General features: G+C 34.8%; 1 protein-coding gene across 1 annotated transcript in view; it reads left to right on the top strand.

Moving 5' to 3' along the window:
- The window catches only part of RSRC1 (arginine and serine rich coiled-coil 1), a 412,972-nt gene that overhangs the window by 310,150 nt on the left and 79,691 nt on the right, over window positions 1-23,131 (top strand). Inside the window, exon 7 of the mRNA XM_064585904.1 lies at window positions 21,929-22,003. Coding sequence (XP_064441974.1) covers window positions 21,929-22,003 — 75 coding nt within the window. The remainder of the gene's footprint in view (window positions 1-21,928; window positions 22,004-23,131) is intronic.

The following is a 23,131-nucleotide window of genomic DNA, read 5'->3' as shown; positions in this document are numbered from 1 at the left end:
CAGGGGCGCCTGGGTGGCTCAGTTGGTTAAGTGACTGCCTTCGGCTCAGGTCATGATCCTGGAGTCCCGGGATCGAGTCCCACATCGGGCTCCCTGCTCGGCAGGGAGTCTGCTTCTCCCTCTGACCCTCCTCCCTCTCATGCTCTCTGTCTCTCATTCTCTCTCTCTCAAATAAATAAATAAAATCTTAAAAAAAAAAAAAAAAAAAAAATTTGTGTTTCAAGTGTTTGAAGTGAAAAGTCTTGCATGGTTTTTTTTTTTTTTATGTTGTTTTCTCTTCTGACACTACATAAGCAGTCAGCTGCTTCACTTTTAGGTGTTAATTTTTAATATTATTAAATTCCAAGGTCATGCTTTCAAAATGGTGGCACAAGGTAAAATAAGAATACTCTTGTCATTGTCATTGTTTTGTGTTGATACAATAGTAAGTACTATTATAATTTTTAATATTTTTTTATATTTTTTAACATTATTAAATTCCATGGTCAAGCTTTCAAAATGATGGCACAGGTAAAATAAGAATACTATTGTCAGAGTCATTGTTTTGTGTTGATATAATAATAAGTACCTAATATAAAATATCAAGGAAAATAATTCATCCAAATGGGAGAAAATTTTTCCCTCTGTATCTAAATTTGTTGTATATGAGGAAATATAGGATTTGTGGTGGCTATAACTATAATTTTGAATATTTTTATTTGTTTGGCATGTGATTACTGTGAAAATTCAAAATTTATAATGATTGCTCTTAAGTATGTGTTATACAGGGAAATTTCTAAGTATATAAACCTAAATATTGAATCATACCTTAAAAACATTTTTTGGTAAGGGAAGGATTCACTCTTAAAAACTCATGGATAGGCATATTTACATATGTTTGTAGACATAAACATACATTAAATTAATATAATCTTGACATTAGAAGTTTTGAGGAGTTATGACAGATTTTATATTTGGAATATAATATTCATATGACTAGAATGAAATGTGCTAATTAATGTAATTTTCTGAGACACTGATAAATCTCAGAATAGTCTCTATTGTCATAGGGGTTCTTAAAATATTTAAGTAACAGAATAAAATTAAATGTTTAGTACATTACTATTCCTCAGAGTAGTTATTTTATATATTAATTTTCAGCTTAGTTCAATAAACAGTTATTTAGGAGCTAATGAACCATGCCTGATACTACAGGATACTAATATCAGTAAGAAAATGACCTCAAGTAGTTGGCAGTCTGATGCAAAAGAAAGACACATATTCAACTGGCTATACTAGAGAAATATAGTCCTCTCAGATCTAAGAGGAGGAATTAATGTTGACTAGGATAGTAGACTAAGGCATCATGGAGGAAGTTACAAGACTGTTGAACAATTTGTATTTTACAATACTATGAATGTAGATAGAGCAAGTATGAAATACAGAGCTAAATTTGTAGTTGAGATAGAGCATATCCAAGAACTTTAAAAACATATATATAAACAATTATCTTTTTCAGTTTAAAGTGGGCCCATATTACAGTCTATACAGTTTCTCAGAAATACCAAAGAAACCACATTACATATACTTTAGTGTCTATTTCTCTAAATGAAATTTTGCAACAAGGAAAGAATTCACGACTAAAAACTTGGAAATAGGGGAAAAATGTATAAATTATATCTTACATAGTACAAATACACGTACTTTTATATTAAAAAGTACTATAGGTGGGGCACCTAGGTGGCTCAGTCAGTTAAGCAGCCAGCTCTGCAGTTCGGCTCAGGTCATGATCTCAGGGTCGTGAAATTGAGCCCTGCTTCAGGTTCTGTGTTCAATGTGGAGTCTATTGTCCCTCTGCCTCTACTCCTCCCCACTGCTTACTCTCAACCTCAAACAAATAAACAAGCAAATAAATAAATAAAATCTTTAAATTAAAAACTACTATAGATAAATACTAATATCTGTAAGAGTATAAGGATAGCACTGTCTATTTTATACAAATATAATAACTAACCTTTATATGATACCTACCATGGGATATGTATTGTTCTGAGTGTTTGGCATATGTTAACACATTTAATCTTTACACCAACGCTCGTTTATAATGAAAGTACTATTATCAGTACTATTTTTAGGTGAATTAGCAGAGACACAGAGAAATTAAGATACTTGCCTTAGTCTCATAGCTAGTTAATTGGGTAGAGCCAGGATTCAAACCCAGACAGTCTGGCTTCAGAATCTATTCCTTTAACCTCTCTGCCATAATACTTCTTAGCAAATCAGTATGTTCTGATTATAGCCAATTCGTGAATAGATAATGCTGTAGAAGGTATCATATTCTAATAAATGTTTTCCAGTTCTTTATTTTATATATCCAAGAACTTTTGAACAGAGATCTATTATACCAAATTCCCAGGGTAGTGTGTTATATGCCGTAAGTGCCATTTTGCAGTTTTGAAGCTACACATGTTTTCATCTGCTATAGCTCATTTTCGTACCAGCATTTTCTTTCCTTTTTTGAAAAATTGAGAACAGTTTGATAAAGGCTTAATTTAGTAAACATTCATTGGCACTGAACTGAGTTTTGAGAATGCAAAGGTGAATAAGAAACAAACATATTAAACACATGGTTACAATATAATATGGTTTGTGCCAAAATACAGTTTCTACAAGAGCAACCAACTGGCTAGAATTAGGAAAGAATTCTCATAAAAGGTAGCATTTAAAAAGTGAAAAACACAGAATTGTGGAAGAGTGTGGTGTATTTACCAAATGGTACTCAATTCTTAGTATTTAGAGAATAAAGGATATGGATGGAGTGGTGGCTGATTGGGAAATGGATTGGGACCATTGGGTGAAGGATCTTGTAGGTTATGCCAAGGATAATGAGGTTTTCTGACCATTATTTGAGAGCACTTTCTTGGGAAGATAGTAGCTTTCACTGAGCTTACCTTGCAAAAGTAATATTATTCTACATCCAATCCCCTGAGAAAAGTAGTCTGAATATCTTTGCTTAGCTTCCAGTCCCCAAAGGATCTTTAGAGAAGAAAGACCTGGCCCAGGAGTACCTTCACTAAACCAAACAATATTTTTCAAGACCTAAGTTTTAATCATTAAAGTGTTCCCTATAAATCTCTTGATTTCTATGCTTCTCTAAATCTGGGTTATAATGTATATTTTTATCTCTTGGCTTCTTGGCAATATTCATCAAGTCATATATTGAGCATCTACTATATAGCAGTATATTGAGTGCTAGTGTTAAAGTGATGAGCTGGAAAGATAAAGTCCATTAAAATATTTTTGAAGATCTTATTTTGACAAAAAGAAAAAAATTTTTCTCACATCTTGTCCATGTGGCAATCCTTTCATATCTTGTCTTAAAAGAAGAGAAAGAGGGCGCCTGGGTGGCTCAGTCGTTAAGCGTCTGCCTTCGGCTCAGGTCATGATCCCAGGGTCCTGGGATCGAGTCCCACATCGGGCTCCCTGCTCGGCGGAAAGCCTGCTTCTCCCTCTCCCGCTCCCCCTGCTTGTGTTCCTGCTCTTGCTATCTCTCTCTCTGTCAAATAAATAAATAAAATCTTTAAAAAAAAAAAAAAAGAAGAGAAAGATTGATATTATTATCTACATTTTGCAACTGGGATTCTTCAAGCACTTCTTCAAATTTACTTAACAGCACAATAGTTTAGTTGCATAAGAATGTAGCTTGTTGAATACTAACCCACCATGCACCTCTTCCTCCCCGTTCCCCCCTCCCCCCCCAGGATGCCTCAGTCTTTTGGTAAAAATATATTTTACATTTATGGATTATTTTGATTTGTTTTATTCCTATATTTACATCATGAAACTGTTAAGTCCCTTCTTTTGAGCATTCTGTCTTTATCTGATTTGCATCAGGTGGTTGCATCTGATTTGTGTGCATCTGATAGCATAATCTCAAAATATAGGAACAAACACTGACATGATAGCAAGGATAAACTTTGAATCCTGTTACCATGATGGGAGATATATTAAAGCAAAAACAAGCTAACAGATTTGGTCTGGTGAATACATATAAGACCCTCAACTCAAGATGTAGGGAATATATATTCTTTTCAAGCACTGATTAAACGTTTACAAAGTTGACCATATACTGGTCAATAAATCTAAACATATCAAAAATTGTCATTTATACTACATTCTTTTTTTTTTTAAAGATTTTATTTATTTACTTGACACAGAGAGAGAGACAGCTAGAGAGGGAACACAAGCAGGGGGAGCAGGAGAGGGAGAAGCAGGCTCCCAGCCAAGCAGGGAGCCCGATGTGGGGCTCCATCCCAGGACTCTGGGATGATGACCTGAGCCGAAGGCAGACGCTTAACGACTGAGCCACCCAGGCGCCCCTATACTACATTCTTTAATCAGAATGAAATTAAAGTAGACCTCAGTATGAATAAAGAACACCAAATAGTTTGCAGATTTTAAAACATCCTACTAAGTAACTCATGAGTCCACCAAAAAAAAAAATCATATTAGGATAAAATGAATTTAAATTCTGTATTTCGAAATGAAAATTATGTTCAGATTTTAAAAGTACAAAATCTCAACCCACCGTTGGCCAGGAATCTGTGTTTAACAAGCTTTCATGTGATGCTGATACATGCTAAAGTTTGAGGACCATGGCCTACTTGAAAATAACAACAAAAGAGAGATTGTAAATATTGATGAGGATTAATACTGGGCCTAGAAAATCACTACTAATACCTGTTTTTAAAAACAAATTCCAGGGTGCCTGGGTGACTCAGTTGGTTAAGCGACTGCCTTTGACTCAAGTCATGATCCTGGAGTCCCAGGATCAAGTCCCGCATTGGGCTCCCTGCTGAGCAGGGAGTCTGTTTCTCCCTCTGACCCTCCCTCTCTCATGTGCTCTCTCTCTCTCTCTTTCTCTCTCTCAAATAAATAAAATCTTAAAGAAAAAAACCCAGAAATTCCAGGGGCACCTGGATGGCTCAGTTGGTTAAGCATCTGCCTTCGGCTCAGGTCATAATCCCAGGGTCCTGGGATTGGGCCCCATGTCAGGCTCCCTGCTTAGCAGGGAGTCTGCTTCTCCCTCTCCCTCAGCACCCTCTCCTTGCTTGTGATCTCTCTCTCTCTCATTCTCTCTCTCTCATTCTCTCTCTCTCAAACAAATTAAAATATTAAAAAAAAATTCCAGTTTTGGAGGACAAATTCTCACCATCATAGCCTGATAAAATGACTGTAATAGATCTTTACTATATAATTTTCTTTGATTCTGATTTTGTATTGTGATGTTGGAAGTATTTCTCCTGTTTGACAACTGCCATATAGAATTGAAATAAGAGAAAAATTTCAAGAGTACTGAATATTTTCCTGAATATATAAATTTCTTCTGTTTGATGTATTTGTTTTTTATTGTCTATAAAAATATATAAGTATAAATGTCTTTTCATCATCAAAACAATTTGAAGAATGCTGAGAACCTACATGTTTTCATATATAGTGTGCCTTATTAATGAAGGACAGAGACTTAGTAGTAAAAATGTGCCTATAATACAAATGTTTTTGAAATTTCTTACATAGATCTTAAATTTCTTATATGTCTATGCATACATTCTTAATCATTTCTAATCCAGAAAATATCTGGCTTATTATTTCTGTGATTCTCAACTTGTTTATATTCAGTTGTTTCTGTTTGGGACTGAGTTCAGTTGCCTGAGCATTGGTATAGATTATGACTATGATTTTTAAGGGGTTCAGTTTTCATTCCTCATCTCTTCTACCTGAACCTGCCACTGTTATTGTTTAATTCACCTATCACATGAGAGAAAAGAACATGCCTCTTCATTAATAGGCTGATAAAAGGTCACACATTGGTCCAGTTTACCATTCACCCTGGAGAGTAAATGCAACAGTTTCATTATGTGTCTAATTTTCACAGATCTGGGGGAGTAGAAATCTCAGCGATCATTCCAAAACCAGGTCACACCTCCAGGGTGCTTCAGTTTGTCATCCAACAAAGCCTGCAATTATTAATTTTGAATTGTATTTGCAGTATTCTTTAGCATAGTAGGGACATCCTAACTAGTAGGGCAATGATACCACTCCCTCCATCAGAATGTGGTATATAGGGCGCCTGGGTGGCTCAGTCGTTAAGCGTCTGCCTTCGGCTCAGGTCATGATCTCAGAGTCCTGGGATCGAGCCCCACATCGGGCTCCCTGCTCCGCGGGAAGCCTGCTTCTCCCTCTCCCCTCCCCCTGCTTGTGTCTCTCTCTGTCAAATAAATAAATAAAATCTTTAAAAAAAAAAAAAAGAATGTGGTATATAAAAAGTGCATTTAAAACATACTTTTAACAGGATTAAATCAGGACATGGCATAAAGCTCCTTTGGGAAAAATTTGTGGACTCAGCAGTGGAAGTCTGCATTTTATCAGAAGTGTTAACATTTTTAGTATAGAAATGTATGTGTTAAAGCACTGAAATCCAGCTATTGGCCTCAGACTTAAATGATGAGTTGCTCAAGTTGAGGCAACCAAAATCATGGCATGTACTTAAATATTGAGCATTTCATACTCCTGAAAGAAAACAATCAACTTCACAATCTTTATTAATAGCATGGCAATTTCACCCCAAATTATTTACTATCTCATACTTATTTTGTAATAACATTTCATTTATGACTTTCTGACTTGGTAATTAAATTTTAACTAAAAAAATTAACTATCCTTTATATTTAGAAGCACTGGTAGAATTAGATTTGTATTATACAAGTTATTTCCACACAGTTTTTTAAAAAGTCATTATAGCATAATGAGAAGAGCAGACAGACCTGTTATAATTCTTGACTCGCTCATTTATTAAGTATGTAACCTTGAGCAAATTATTAAGCCTCTTTGAAACTTTTTTATTTGATAAATTTTATAAATTTAAGGTGCAGAGCTTGTTACTATGATATGTATATATATTGTAGTATGATTGCCCTTGAAGCAATACTTATCACATTACATCATTATAGTACAATATCATTGTCTGTTTTCATTATACTATGCTTTAGATTTCTATGGCTTATTTACTGGTTTAAAGTTTGTGTACTTATACACTATCAGTCTTATCCCTCTACCCCCATCCCCTGGTATCCACCATTTTATTCTCTGGTTTTGTTTTGTTTTGTTTTGTTTACAGGTTTGACTTCTTTAGATTTAACATATAAGTGATATTATACATTACCTGTCTTTCTCTGTCTGACTTAACTCACTTAGCATGATAGGCTCATACATGTTGTTACAAATGGCAGGATGGCCTCCTTTCTTGTGGCTAAATAATATTCCATTCTGTATACACACCACATCTTATTTTTCCCATTCATCCATTGATAGGCATCAGGGTTGTTTCTGTATCTTGGCTGTTGTGAATAATTCTGTAATAAACATGGGTGTGCCTATATCTTGTCTAAATACTGTTTTCATTTCCTTGGATATACAGCCAGAAGTGGAATTGCTGTTTTATATAGTAGATATATTTTTAATTTTTTGAGGAATGTCCATATTGTTTTCTGTAGTGGTTGTATTAATTTACATTCCCGCCAAGAGTGTATAAAGGTTTCCTTTTCACCACATCCTTGCCAGAGCTTGTTTTCTCTTGTCTTCTTAATGATAGCCATTCTAACAGGTATGAGGTGAATATTTCATTGTGGTTTTTATTTGCATCTCCTTGGTAATTAGTGATAGTGAGCATCTTTTCATGTGCTGTTGGCCATTTGATGTCCTTTAGTTCTTCTGCCCATTTTTAAATCATATTGTTTGTATTATTAGGTTGTGTTAGTTCTTTATATATTTTGGATATTAACCCCTTATTGGTATATGGTTTACAAAGCTCTTCTTCCATTCTATAGGCTGCCATTTCATTTTGTTAATTATTTATTATGCTGAAGTTTTTGAATTTGATATAGTTTCATTTGTTGAATTTTACTTTTGTTTGTTGTTTTGGCTCATGTCCAAAAAATCATTGCCAAGACTGATATCAATGAGTTTCTCTGTTTTCTTCTAAAGGTTTTATGGTATCAGGTCTTATATTCAAGTCTGTGATCCATTTCAAGCTAATTTTTGTGTGTGCTATGAGCTAGCAGTCCAGTATTATTGTTCTGCTTGTGTTTCTTCAGTTTTCCCAGCACCATTTGTTGAAGAGACTCTCCTTCCTGGTTGGGTGTTCTTGGCTCCCTTGTGAAATACTAGTTAACCATATACAATAGGACTTCATCCTGGGCTTTCTGTTAACTGTTCCATTGATCTATGGGTTTGTTTTTGTGCCAGTACCATACTGTTTTTATTAGTATGGCTTTGTAGTATAGTTTGAAATCAGAAAGTGTGATACCTCTGGCTTTGTTCTTTTTTCCTCAAGATTGTTTTGTCTAAAATTTGGGGATTTTTGTGGTTCCCCACAAATTTTCAGATTGTTTCTTCTACTTTTGTGCAGAATGCCTTTGGTATTTTGATGAGAATTGCCTTAAATCTATAGATGGCTATTAGTGGTATGGCCATTTTAACAATATTCTTCTATTTCATCAACATGGGATGTCTTTCCATTTGTTTATGTCTTCTTTGATTTCTTTCAACAAAGTCTTGTAGTTTTGAATGTACAGATCTTTCACTCCCTTGGCTAAATTGATACTTAAATATTTTATTGTTTTGATGCCATTGTGAATGGAATGTTTTTTTATTTCTTTTTTTGATGCTTTGTCATTAGTGTAAAGGAATGCTACTGATTTCTGTAAGTTGATTTTGTATCCTGCCACTTTCCTGAAATCATTGATTAATTCCATCAGTTTTTTTGATTGACTCTGGAATTTTCTATGTGTACGATCATATTGTCAGCATATGGTGACAGTTTTATTTCTTCCTTCCTGATTTGGGTACCTTCTTATTTCTTTGTCTTACCTAATTTCTCTAGCTAGGACTTCCTGTACTAAATTGAATAGAAATGATGAGAGTCTTGTCTTTTTCCTGATCTCAGAGGAAACTTTTTCAGTTTTTCTCCATTGAGTATATTAGCTGTGGATATGTCATATATGGCCTTTCTTATATCGAGGTATGTTCTTTCTGTACCAATCTATTAAGCATTTTTATCGTAAAAGGGTCTTGTATTTTGTCAGATGCTTTTTTCTGCATCTATTGAGATGATCATGTGATTTTTTATCTTTTTATTGATATGATTACATTTATTGATTTGCATTGAAACTTTTTGAGGATTACATGAAATAGCTGTATCTGAAAATACTTAGCACAGTGACAAATAGTAGGCCTGTATAGGTTTTTGTTTTCCCTTCAAGAACTGAAGCCATAAAAATGAATGATATAAATAAAAATATATAGTTCTAATTTCTGAAAGAAGATACACCCTTTGTAATGTAAGAATAAAATACAAATTAGGAAAAGAAATATGGCATAATGTTTTTTATATGGAAAATTATTACATCTCATCCTTGGTTTCTGGCATATATAATTAAGGATTGCTTACCTTTTTTGTTACTCTTTAAAAATATGGCATTGAGGGGCGCCTGGGTGGCTCAGTCGTTAAGCATCTGCCTTCGGCTCAGGTCATGATCCTATAGTCCTGGGATCGAGCCCTGCATCAGGCTCCCTGCTGAGTGGGAAGCCTGCTTCTCTTTCTCCCACTCCCCCTGCTTGTGTTCCCTCTCTCTGTCAAATAAATAAAATCTTTTAAAAAAATAAATCAATAAAATTAAAAAAATAAAAATATGGTATTGATAGTGTGTTTGAAGTTACTGAAAAGAATAAGCATTACAAATCACTTAGCAAAGTCTACAATATGATTCCTTTCAAAGAGAATAATTCTGGAACTCCAAACCCCAGAGTTTTTCTAAAATGCTGAAACATCTTTCTTGGAATGGGGGTTATAATGGTGGCCAGCTGACTTCAACCTGACATCTAGTTGATGGATGTGCAATAAGTCAAAGGAACACAGAAGGATGAAGTTATTTTTATTTTCCATATCAGCATTCTGTAAAAAAGAAAAAAAATCTAGTATTGCCTTTTTTTTTTTTTTGAAACTAGACATCACAGCAGTTCTGTATCCCATGTTTATTGGATTGTTTTCAATTTTTTTAAACTTTTATTCTTGGATTTTAGTTAATGACATCTTAATTACTGTGGCTAAGCAGTTAATTCAGGTTACGGAATGGGAAATTGGATAAACATCAGATAGCAACACAATTGGAGAAGAGAAATACAAGCATGGCCAGAAGGCTATAGGACTTCACAAATATTTTAAAAATCTGTTAGTTATCCACTTTTTCCTCTTAAATTGTAATTAGATCTATTTGATGCTTTCTTTGCCATTGGAATGCTCATGGATTCCAGAGGAAGACTGGGAAGAAAAACATCTATTCCAGTGAAGAGCATTAAGATATTTTAGGTACAGCTGCACATCTGTTGGACATACGTAGTGTGTCATTCAACAGTGAAATTGACCATCAGAGCTTTTCTAATAAATGACATAGAAAATTCTCCGACAGAACAAAAAGAAAGGGCATGTAAAGTAATCCTGGCAAGTTTGGATAATCTTTAAGCCCACTTAAGGGTATAAGTTAAGAGAAAATCCAGAAGACATAGCATAGGATAAAACAGTGAAAGAAAAAGCTTTTACTTTGGGAACTATTACAGAGTATAAAAAGGGAATTTTATATAAAAGCAAACAAACCCAAATCATGCAATATGTTCCAAACATACTCCTACATTGGTGCTTAAAGAAGGAAAGAATTAAAAGATACAGGGGTGCCTGGGTGGCTCAGTCGTTAAGTGTCTGCCTTTGACTCAGGTCATGATCCCGGGGTCCTGGGATCGAGCCCCGCATCGGGCTCCCTGCTCCACAGGAAGCCTGCTTCTCCCTCTCCCTCTCACACTCCCCCTACTTGTGTTCCTTCTCTTGCTGTGTCTCGCTCTGTCAAATAAATAAATAAAATCTTAAAAAAAAAAAAAAGATACATAATTTTGTAATTTTCCATTTGCCATTCGCATTGAATCAACAATTTTTCAACATCACCCCATTTATTACTTCTGTTGTTTTAACAATTGGCAGAAACAAATGTAAATGGTCTGCTGAGTTATATAATAACTTTAAGCATGATATGATACAAAACCACTTCTGGACTTCAGAATAACTATGCTTTGGCAGAATCAGAGCTATAAATACGGAGAACAAACTGATGGTTGCCAGAGGGGCAGGGGTGGAGGGTTGGGCCACATGGGTGAGGGGGAGAGGGAGATAACAGGCCTCCAGTTAAGGAATGAGTAAATCAGGGGAATAAAAAGCAGAGCATAAGGAATGCAGGCAATCATATTGCAATAGCAGTGTAATGGGACAGATGGTAGCTATACTTGTAAACATAGCATAATGTATAAACTTGTCAAATCACTAAGTTGTACACTCGAAACTAATGTAACATTGCCTGTCAAAAATACTCAAATTAAGAAAAAGAATAATTATGCTTTGGAAGTAATGGTTCCTGTCTCCAACTATCAAATGGGAGGGTTTTGTAAAAAATTAAATGATGAAATATCTTTATGCCTCTTAGAATCTGAGTTAGAGAAAAAATGAAAATAAGTTGGTGAAAACATTAGACTAGATTAGCACTTCCCAAAGTATAGTCTTTGTTTATTTATATCAGAAAAGAATGGTTCTTTGATAATATAAAGTTGAGAAACACAGGCTAAACTAAGTTAAACAGGATTTTAACTGCAGAATATTGAAGAGCTTTAAATTTGTCAATGAGTATTGTGACTTTCTGTGAGGGGTAGGATTCAGTCAGTGTTGTGTTACCCAATCTTATTCCACTGTGGGAACTTGTTTAAATGGAGAATCATGGAGAATTAGTATTCCATGGAACACGCTTTGTATAATGCTAGGCCAGAGAATCTCTAAAGTTCCTTATCATTCTAGACGTTTATGATTTTCTGAGAATTTGACTGCATTGCATATGATTTGTAGTGCAACTTCATTCTTGACTTGTGGTCATTTTGAATAGAGTCTTCCTGGTAGTAGACAGTCCCCTTTGGGGACTGAGCACTATCCGTGGTTAAATGTCCCTTGGATTCTATGACAGCATACCTCCTGGCTTTCTTCTTTCTAATGTTTATTCCATGGCCCATCAGGACTGGATTGAACCATAAAATAAAAGAATATAACTGTTCATGGAGACTTCATGACCCAGGTGATTGGCCTGTCCTCCTGGCTAACATTTAGTTATTCTACAAGAGGCAGCTCAAGTATCACTTTCTCCTAGAGCTTTCCCTGACCATGTCCTCTTCCTTCATTACTGCCAAAGCACCTGTATACACGTATTTGCTTGTTTGTTTTTACATGTCCCCTTCTAGTCTTCATCTCTCAATCCTCAGCACTTAGCTCGGTGATTAGGGTACAGTATTCTGCTGGAGAATTTTCTATGTTACCTGTTTTATATTTTCTTATAAGTATATTTTGAATGGACAGATGAAGGAACTAATGGAAAAAAATGCTTATAAAGTGATCTAGCAAAAATTAATATTTTAGAGCATTTATTAATAATGAACAATGGCTTTTTTCCCCTTTTTGCAGTGTCTATGCAATAATTGCAATTTTATGTCTATAAAATAGTTTTTCAGTTGTAGTGACTTGACCCTTATGGTGTTTGAGGTAGATTCAGAATAATCATTTCAAACATTACATGTGATTAAACGTTTTTAGGTTTACATTTGTATTACTAATATTTATTTATTTTTTTTATTTTTTAAAGATTTTATTTATTTATTTGACAGAAAGAGACACAGAGAGAGAGGGAACACAAGCAGGGGGAGTGGGAGAGGGAGAAGCAGGCTCCCCGCCGAGCAGGGAGTCCAATGTGGGACTCGATCCCAGGACCCTGGGATCATGACCTGAGCTGAAGGCAGTTGCTCAACCGACTGAGCCACCCAGGCGCCCCTGTATTACTAATATTTATTAATGGCATGAGTTGGTAAGGAATAAGAACCTACAGTGAATAGATCTCACTTCTATGCCATTGCTCAAAGAAGGATGCAGAGGCACCAGGGCAAGCTAATATTATGATCATCCTTATAATCTGTGCAGAAGCAGCTGCCACATTCATATGTTAATTTACAAATGAATTTGTTAGTGTTACTAGTGAGTTTTTAGGTTTTCTACTGTGCTGAGATCTAGAGAAGTGCAAAAACTGTAGGTAAAACCCAGCATAAATCTGTGAGAAAGCCTTAAAGATCATGGCCTATTAGGATTTTTAACATTACATTTTTCATATTACATATTTTTTTCTCTCTGAAAGTCATCCTTAACTGTTTCTTATCTAATACAAGTTTAATATTCCCTAAAATTTTTTCTCATTGTTATTTTTAAGTTCACATCTAGCCTTTAGAAATCTCTGGGGTTTGCTGTTTTTAAATATGTAAAGAAAAATCAGGCTTTTCTAGTAACTTCACTTCCTTGAATTCAAGGTTTTCATGATTTTATCAGCCAAGTTGTTGAATCTATAATTATCTACTTTGAAGCATGTACACCATCCTTGATCCCAAATTATGCCATTTGTCATATATCTTTATAAATTTCTTCCCATATACCACAGACCTACATGTGTTTTAGACTCTTAATAAAAGTTGTTCTCTCTACTAACAGTGACACTTTTCTTGCTAACGCCTTAAAAATACCACAAAATAGTAATGGTGGCTACCAGATAGGCTGCTAGATTTGGTAAACTTACTCAGTATTTACACCTTTGTTACCTCTTCCAGCAGAGACTTAGTATTACTCTCTCCTTTTCGTCAAATTCTCGAAAGAGACCCTGGCACAGCTGAGCTAAGACTGCACAATCACTTGGTTTTTCTTCTCTAGGTTAAGGCAAAAAGTGCCTTAATCCTCAAGTGCCTTAATCCTCAAGTGCCTGAAAGTTCAAAGGAAGTTAAATCCTAAATGCAAATATCAGTTTTGCTCTTTGCTAATTGTTGCTCTCACAAACACATAGCATGAAAATTAGTAATGCCTTTATTCGGGCATTTTCTCACTTAGATCCATAATTTACTGTAGTGGTATTTTTCAGAGACACAGTTACTGTTGAAGATGGTAGTGTAATACTTTGGAATCAGAATTACACTGTACTACTTTATCTTTTTTTTTTTTTTTAAGATTTTATTTATTTATTTGAGACAGAGAGAACGAGAGAGAGAGAGCACATGAGAGGGGGGAGGGTCAGAGGGAGAAGCAGACTCCCTGCCGAGCAGGGAGCCCAGTGCGGGACTCGATCCAGGGACTCCAGGATCATGACCTGAGCCGAAGGCAGTCGCTTAACCAACTGAGCCACCCAGGCGCCCTACACTGTACTACTTTAGATGAGCTCCTCTATTTTGGAAAACAGTAGGGGGAAGAGAGTCTCAGAAATTCCCTTCAGACACAAAGGCTTATGGGATTCAGCATAGTACTGTGACAAGAAGCTTTCTAGATACATGATCTAATGCCGTCTTTAAAACAATAAGCAGGTAATAATAAGGCAAGAGGCCTCTTCAGATTTTCCATGCGATTTTTGAATAAAGTATCTTCGGATAAAAGTTTCTTCAGAAACAGTAACTTGTTCATGGAAGCAATTTGTTATTCTCTGATTTTGCTTAATGTTTGCTTCCAAGTGAATAAATAGCTAAGAAATAAGCTTTAAAAAGCATTGAACTAGAATTCACAGGTTCTGTATCTTCATTATTCTGACCTCTGGCTAATTATTTAGCTTTCTTGGGCTCTTTATTTCTTCATCAATAAAATATGAATTGTAATAACTTACCTAGATAAAATACTCCAAATTCTTTGGGAAATGAAACCTTATTGCTTATGTTGTATCTCTTTTCTTCACACTTTTTAAAAAAGTATATGACAACATTTAAACTGAATAGACATGTGCCATTCATAGTAAATGTAGTAGGAAAGAATATCAGAAAATTTTCTTAAATGTATTTTGATGACTAATCCAATAAAGTCCATACACATGTGAAGGACAGGATGGGCAATCCTGGATATAATAATAGTGTCCTGATTACAGATTATCCTGTTTTACAGTCATTGCTTAAATATTTTGACACATTGGTGCCTACGAAATGCCCTCATGTCTTGGTCCTTTTCTAACACACTACAGGTGTTAGTGTGAAAAGCACTAAGAATTATAAAAAACTGAAATAAGAAAAAGTATCCATTTTGCTAGATGTCTTATTTACAATTCATTAAAACATTTCTCTCTGACCCCCAAAATTTATAGTAGAGCATCACAAAAATCACAAAACTTTAGTATCTTGAGAGACTAATTTTCTTGACTTTGTAAATGGAATAATACATATGTATTTTTAAAATAAAGATAATATAATAATGTAAAGAACTTGTTGGATTTGGGTAGAAACTCTGCTCTACCACATTGGAGCTTGGACAAATAAATAAGGAATTTTTCATGCATAGTTCTTGTCTCCCTTTGTGCATTTACATATATTTTCATGTATTTTATTTTTAGTAAATGGAATCATGCTATATATTGTTACTCAGCTGGCCATTTCTACTTAATATCTGTCTTGAAGATCTTTCCATACATACAAGTCTATCTCATTCTTTTAACAGCTTTGTAGTATTTCACAATATCTTCTTAGATAGATGTTGGAACATACAGGTCTTTCTTCTATGCTTCTAATTCTATGACCTGTTATTTTACTTCTCTGTGCTTCAGTTTCCTGATCCGTAAAATGAGGATATAGTCAATTTGAGAATTAAGTGAAATATACACACACACACATATAAGCACAAAGGCACATAGTAAGCCTTCAATAAATGTTAACCTTGATGATGATGTCATCTCTTAACTTTCTCTTATGTATGTATCTCTTTATTCTTTTCTACTACATTCAGGGAAAATTCCTTGGTAAGAGCTCCTCTAACACACTCATTTAGTCTTTAGCTATATCCATTCTGTGCTTCAGTTTTTGTGTGGGTTCTAATTTAATTTCTAAGATGCAATCAATATCTTCTCAGATCACTTTAAGGATATTATGTACACTGATTCCAAAAAAATTTTTGTTTGCTTTTATTAACTCTCATTCCTTTGCATAGTTTTTTTTAGTGTTATTGTTGGTTGTATTGTTTTTGCTTGTTTTATCTCTCAAGGGATTGGTTTTCCTCGAATGTCTAGTAATTCTAGGTTGGCCGTTCATCTTTATATTTGACAGTACCTGCCATTTCAGCTCATTATAACCAGTGTCCATTGATTGTGGCGGGGGCAAGATGTGTTGCTGGTAATGACATATTAGTAGCTTGTCATCCCTGGTTAGTAGTTAACCGGCTCTTGCCTCACTGGCCGTAGCACCTCCTACACTCACTGCTTTAACCTGTGGTCAAACACTACCTATACCCCCACTCATCACATTGAGGGAGTGTTGCCGTTGTTCAGCTGCTTTAATCGTAATTCCCCATTTGACACTCACCTTAGTCTTACCACCTATGTTTGATCCCCATTGACTTTAAAACTAAAGCATCCCTGGAACTTTTCCCACATTTCTGTAGTCTGGGCTGTGATTTCTTCTATTCATTTTTCCATAGATCTGGTCCCATCTGCTTTTTGTTTTTTAAGAATTCCTTGACATTTCTGGTCTATTCATGATGGTGCAGTGTCAGAGTTTGGGCTACATATAGGAAAGAACTTCCAAATGAAGGTTGTTAAACCCTTACAAAAAGATTTCCTCTGGGAATATTAATATAGTCCCTTCTGAAAGTAGGGGATGAGTTATATACACTGTCAGTCTTTTCCAATTCTTGATTCAACTGATTTCCTCTCATAGGGTATATAAACTACCTCCCCAAATCATTTAAAATCTAACTTAAGCAAACAGCTACAATGATCTAAAAAGCTATGTCCCTGTGGATTTTTTTATGAGATTAGTAAAGATGAGAATAAATTCTGGTAATATGCTGCTAACTACACATACTGAATAATTTTTCTGTTTAGCCCCACACCACCTCTGCAGCTACTTTTCTGATCATCATTCAAATGAACAGCCATAGAGGATTTCTTTTCTGAAAGGAGACTTCACTTTGGAAGGAACAGCGTATTTGTGTTGACTTTCAAAATCCTTTTAATTTTTTGTTTAGGAAACATTCATCAAACACTTCATGTATTAGGCAAGGTGCACAAACTGCTGTAATAAGCAACTCCAAAATTTCAGCTTCTTTAAGACAATATAAACTTCTTTTTTGCTCATATCACAGTGTAATGCAAGTCCTCAGGAAAGCACTACTTTCTGCAGAAATTCAGTAACCCAGATTCCTTTCTTCTTTGGGCCCATGCTCTGTGGGTCATTTGGATAAAGAAAGAGAAGAAGGATTACATGGGAGCTTTTTATAGGCTGGGTGTGGAAACATACACATTATTTATGCTCACATTCCTTGGCTTGAACTCGGGTAAATGAATGGCCACACTGAACTTCAAGGGAGAAACTAGAATATGTAGGCTGGCTAAAGACTTAAGAAGAAGAGAACGCCAACATTTCTGTCATGCCTACTATGTGCCATCCTCTCAAGGAGTTGGCTATTTCCTCTAATGAAGGAACAAGGTGTTGTACATTCCATAAGGAAGGTATTAAAATGCCTAAGAAGAAAGGAGGGAGCAGTCAGATCCACTTGGAAACAAGGGATATTGATCAGAGGTTTCATAGAAGAGAGTGACATTTCTAAAACTTTCTGATAAGATTTTCTCAGCAAGAAAGTGAGGTGGGCACACCAGCAAGAACAAAAGCATGACAATATAAACAAAAGGCAGTGTGGCCCAGCAAAGCCATGCATCCCTGAGGCAATGAAGGAGGAGTGGTGAATGATGAGGCCGCTAGAAAGTTACATTGAGATCAGACAGTGAAAGGCTCTAGATGGTATAAGGAGATGGGATTTGTATATACATGCAACAGGGTGCCTTCAGAGGTAGTTTTAGCTGGGAGTAACATCATATATGTGTTTTAGAATGGTACATTCATTCACTTAACAATTATTGAACATCTCTATGTTCTAGATACTCTGCTTGTTGCTAGGGATACAAAACAAGGAATACATTCCTTGCTCTGTTGGTAATATAAAGGATTCATTGGAAGGAATAGGATTTAAAGTACAGAGATCAAATAGGAACTCCCTTCTTATTCAAAGTGAAAAGACATAAGGCCCCGAACGTGATTATTGGCAATGAAAATGGAAAGGATTGGATGAATTCTAGAGCTAATGTGTGGAGTAGAAGCTGATGGAACTCCTAGCCAATTAGATGTACTGCATTAGGATAAGATTTGGAGAGGAGTGTCACAAAGATTTCCAACCTGAGAGAAAACAGGAAATACCAAGGGAAGAGGATCTGGTTTAAGGGAAAGGTTATGAGTTCAATCATGGACATGATTTTGAAATATCTATGTGGAGGTATCTATGTGGAAGTAATTGGAAAAAGAGTTCTGATGATCAGGAGAGGGGCCAGAAATGGAGCTACGTGTGATAGACTTATGGGTTACATTTAAACCTTATATAGACTGCCTAAGAACAGAACTCTGAGAAGTAAAAAGTGGGTAAAAGAGACCACAGCCAAAAAAGGTTGACAAATATTTTTGACAGAGATGTGGTTGGTTAACGTTTTGGGTTTTTTTTTAGACTTTATTTATTTATTTGAGTGGGGGGGGAGCACAAGCAGAGGAAGGGCAGAGGAAGAAGCAGACTCCCGGCTGAGCAGAGAACCCAATGAGGACTCAATCCCAGGACCCTGGGATCATGACCTGAGCCGGAGGCAGACGCTTAACCGACTGAGCCACCCAGGCACTCCAGGTTAGCAGTTTTTTTTTAAAAAGGGGAGAGTGTAAGGATAAAACTGAGATAACCAGTAGATTTGGCTATTATAGAATTTTTAGGGGCCATTTTGCAAAAGCTGTGGGGACAAAATCTAACAGGAACAAGAGAAAGTAGTAACTTAGTTGGAAGAGTAAATATTGTAAGGATTTGTGAGACTTTGAATGTATTTATAGTCTGAAAATAAAGAAAGAGTGAGTTTGAATCTTAAGAAACAGAAAAAAACCCTAAAGGATATGGAAAGGTTTAGGTTTTAAAGCACAAGTAAATGGATTTGCTTTCTGAATCAAGGAAAAGGTAAGGATTGATAAACATAAAAGTTTGGCGGTGAATGGGAGTGAGGCTGAAAAAATATGAGTCAAGGAAGCTGATGTGAGGTTATTGGCACTTGTTGTGGAGAAAGCTTAGTAAATTCTGAGAAAGGAGAATGGAAACCAACTCTGGATGTTGATGAAAGATGAGCAACGTGGAAGGATCCATGTTAACTTCTAAATCATTGGTTTTTCGTAGAGCCAATAACATTTAGATACTGTTTTGTAGGGAGGCTCTGAAGCAAAAATAGGAAAAAAAAAATGGTTAGATGTGTTGATAGCAGCTTGGCAAAACAACAAAGGAATCAGGGCAATGAGGGTGTTAATATGTGTGGAATTGAAATGGTTGTCTTGGGGTTCAGGTTGGGTAGGGAAGGAAGCAGAGCCTGGAGAGGACTGTCAAGTCTGGGGGAATTTGGAAGAGCCAAGGGATTGGAAGTTGTATATAAGGTTAGTATATAAGGTTAGTGGAAGATGTAAGTATTTTTGGTAAATGGTGTGCTTTATAGTAGATCCTGCTGTAAAGTCCAAAGAGAATGATCATGAATCATAAGAATACATCTTACCACTTACCAGTAGTGTTCTTTGATATCAAATTTTGTGGTACATCTAATGAGATTCAGTATCCCCATCTGTAAAGTGGGATTGCCATCTTTTAGAGAATATAAAAAAATTTAGGATAAACCAAATCATGTGTAAATGATTATACATGCTTCCCTATTCACATTTAAATAATATCAGAAAGCAGTTGGAAAGAAAAAAGTTTCTTCCAAATTCCCTTAATAATCAATGAGGAATTTATCCTAATGACTCAATTTGAATAAATGAATTTTCTTTGAGTGAATTCATTCAGATTCTTTGTAGAGAGCATGTTGATTATTGATAAAATTTTCAAATGTGTGCTTTTTAAATTATTATCTATGCTATTTTGACATAATTCAAAGAGGTGTTTTTTATTTATACACACACACGACACACACACATACTTGGAAATCTTGATTGACAGTATGAAGCTCCATTACATAAAATATTTAACCACAGCACAAGAGCCATTTGCAGTTTAAAAGGAAACATATAAAACAATATTCCAATGAATTGCCCATGTATAGCAACAAATCAGTAAGAAAGGACAAACTGGCATAGTGAAATAGATAAATCAGATTTAGGCAGGGTAGTTTATTGAATTTAAATTGTGCCCAGTTGGCCCAAGAGCTATATATAAGCAATCCATCTTACGTTGTTAATGGAGGTTCTTGAAATCCACCTGATGTTTGCATTATTAAATTTCAGTCTAATGAGCTCGGCTAATACATATTGAAGATGGTTGTAAGGAGTAGAATGTGAATCTGAGCGGGATAATTTGAAAGAAACATAAGCTGAGCATTTTACATGACTCAAGGGGTATATCTACAATTACACATATAACCAAAATTGAATTTAAATGGAATTTCTATTATCCTTGTCCTTCTACCAGGGAGAATAAAGTGTAAATGAAGTAAAAGTCTTTAGAGTTACTGGTGGTTTGTTTTTATTATCTAATTTAATAGATTCTTGCAATGATACAGAGTGGCATACAAGTTTTAATATTTCATGACTTTAAATGCAGTCTAAGTATGTATTAAAGCTTGTAAATGGAAACAGATGTCTAGTAATTGGATATAGCACTTCACAGTACTATTATATAAGTTTTATATTTTAAGAAAGTGTCAGTATTGATGGTGAAGAAAAATAAAACTGAAGAAAAATAGTTATATATGTGGTGTGTATTTTTTTTAATTCCCCTTTTAAGCCAGGTTTCATACTTCTAAAGAATATGTTGACTTTGCATAGGAATAATATATACAGCAAAAAAACTGAAGAGCATGTTTATTTTTTAAATCACAGTTTACATTGCTGTTATCATTATAATAAAGGCTCATCCAAAGTTTAATGCTGGCACAGTTTGATTCTTTTTCTTTTGACGAGGCAATACTTTTTTAACTTAATATTTCATCAACTATAATGCTATTAGAGACTTATTTTCACTTAGTTCACTCATCAGGCAGTGAGCTGGCAATAAAGGAGAATCGCTCCTTTGAGACATTAATGCTTTGGAATAAATGATGTGCTAGAACAGAAATTTAATTAATTTACAGAGTATATTGATAGTCCCTTGTTACTGTGCTGTATATTTTTAATCTTCTTTAACATCTGTAGTAAAGTGTTTGAAAACCCCTGCAGTTGAGCAACTAGTAGATAATTAAGTAATAAGGGAAGAGGTTTCTAGAGGGAAAAAGATTCTTTTTACCAAATGCTGTCATAACATGAATAAAGAACTGCTACTATGATATGCAATGAAAAAAAAATAATATGCTACCTAATTTGATACTGTTCCAAAGATATTGCAAGCTTCTTATATTTAAAATGTGAATTGTAGCTTAAGAACTTTCGTCCAAAGTTTAAAATAGATGCATTTCACTGACAAAATCAGATGACTTTTAATGACCAACAGTTATTCCCAATTCATATACCATCATTTAAATTTTATGTTGCTTAACTTCATTTTCTTTTTTGTACAGAGATTATCTTGAACTAAGCTTCAGAGATTCTAAATAAATATTTTAAATATTCTGAATAAATGTAAAAGGTATATTACAGATTTTCAACCATTTTGGTTTTTTCTTCTATATCATAAAAAAATATTCAGTGAACTTCTTTTCCCTTTCCCCAATATTTTCAGTGTTTTATGAGTACAGAAATTCCATTGTTTTTGTTTCAGCAAAAGCTGATGAAGCACTGAAAGCAAAAGAAAGAAATGAAGAAGAAGCAAAGAGAAGAAAGGAGGAAGGTAAAGGCATGTGTTCATTTTGTTTCAAAGTGGTCATTCTTTTGGGGAATCACTATTTGGCGTGATTGTCTTCATTTCCCTGATAAACCATAAATTCTAATCAAATGCCTCGGGGGATACCTCATGCTACTTCATGAACCTAAACTCTGACATAATATCACACTATATTCAATGTCTTGGGTACTAATTAATGTTTGCTAGCATAGATTAGTTTATAAGCATCTTAGTATATATTTTGGGGATACTGGGAAGATGTAAAATTATGAAGTAGAGCTGGTGCTGGTTTGTTTCCTTCTGATTTTTAACTATAAAGTTAACAAATTATCAAAATCAGTCATAGAAATGGATTGAATTTATGTGTACATTTTGAAATATTTTAGCAGTAATGAAGTCCCCTTGTCAACAATACTTTAAAAAGCTGTTAAAAGGGAACAGTAAAATATGAAATGTCAGAAATTATCATAATTCAAATTAAGAAATTCATGTCAGAATTTTTATAGATTATTTTCTGTTAATAACATTGAAGCCACCACCCAAAAATATTATACAAAGAAGTCTAATACATTTTTATCTCCCCTAACAAATTTTTATTTCCCCTTTAGTTTGCTATGATTTATGTGAGTGAATATTTTACATTTTTCCTTCACAGAGGCTTTAGATATACTGTTGTAAATACAGTGCTTAAAGCAAGATCGAGGCAAATCTTTCTCAGTGAGTTAAGTTGATGATCCACTTGGACTGACAATCATGTCACTTTACTGGCTAATTAGCAGAGTAACTATTTCCTCTGTGAGCTTTCAAGAAATTGAAGCCTGATAATGTGTTCCAAAAATATTGGCTTTTGAGTGCTATTGTCTAAATCTGAAAATTGTAATTTTTATCTTAATACATCTTTTACTGTGACAACCAGAAAAAAAAAAATTATTGCACTCCCAACTTACAGTGGAGGCTGAGATCCTGTTAAACCTAAAACCTCTGAGTGTGATAGTTTGGAATGCTTAAAAGCAGTATTGTGTTAGAGCCACAGCCCCAAAGCAAGGAAAAATCACCACCAACAACAAAAACTAGATTTAGGTGGCAGAACCCTACAAATAAGTAGATTCAAACTAAATGTGGACTAATTTATACATAAAA

The sequence above is a fragment of the Mirounga angustirostris genome, unplaced genomic scaffold (assembly GCF_029215605.1).
Source record: "Mirounga angustirostris isolate CCGP_5_RB_7025 unplaced genomic scaffold, mMirAng1.0.hap1 SCAF_1, whole genome shotgun sequence".
Taxonomy (NCBI): domain Eukaryota; kingdom Metazoa; phylum Chordata; class Mammalia; order Carnivora; family Phocidae; genus Mirounga; species Mirounga angustirostris.
Note: the sequence above shows the minus strand (reverse complement) of the source record. Positions and strands in the feature narration are given on the sequence as shown.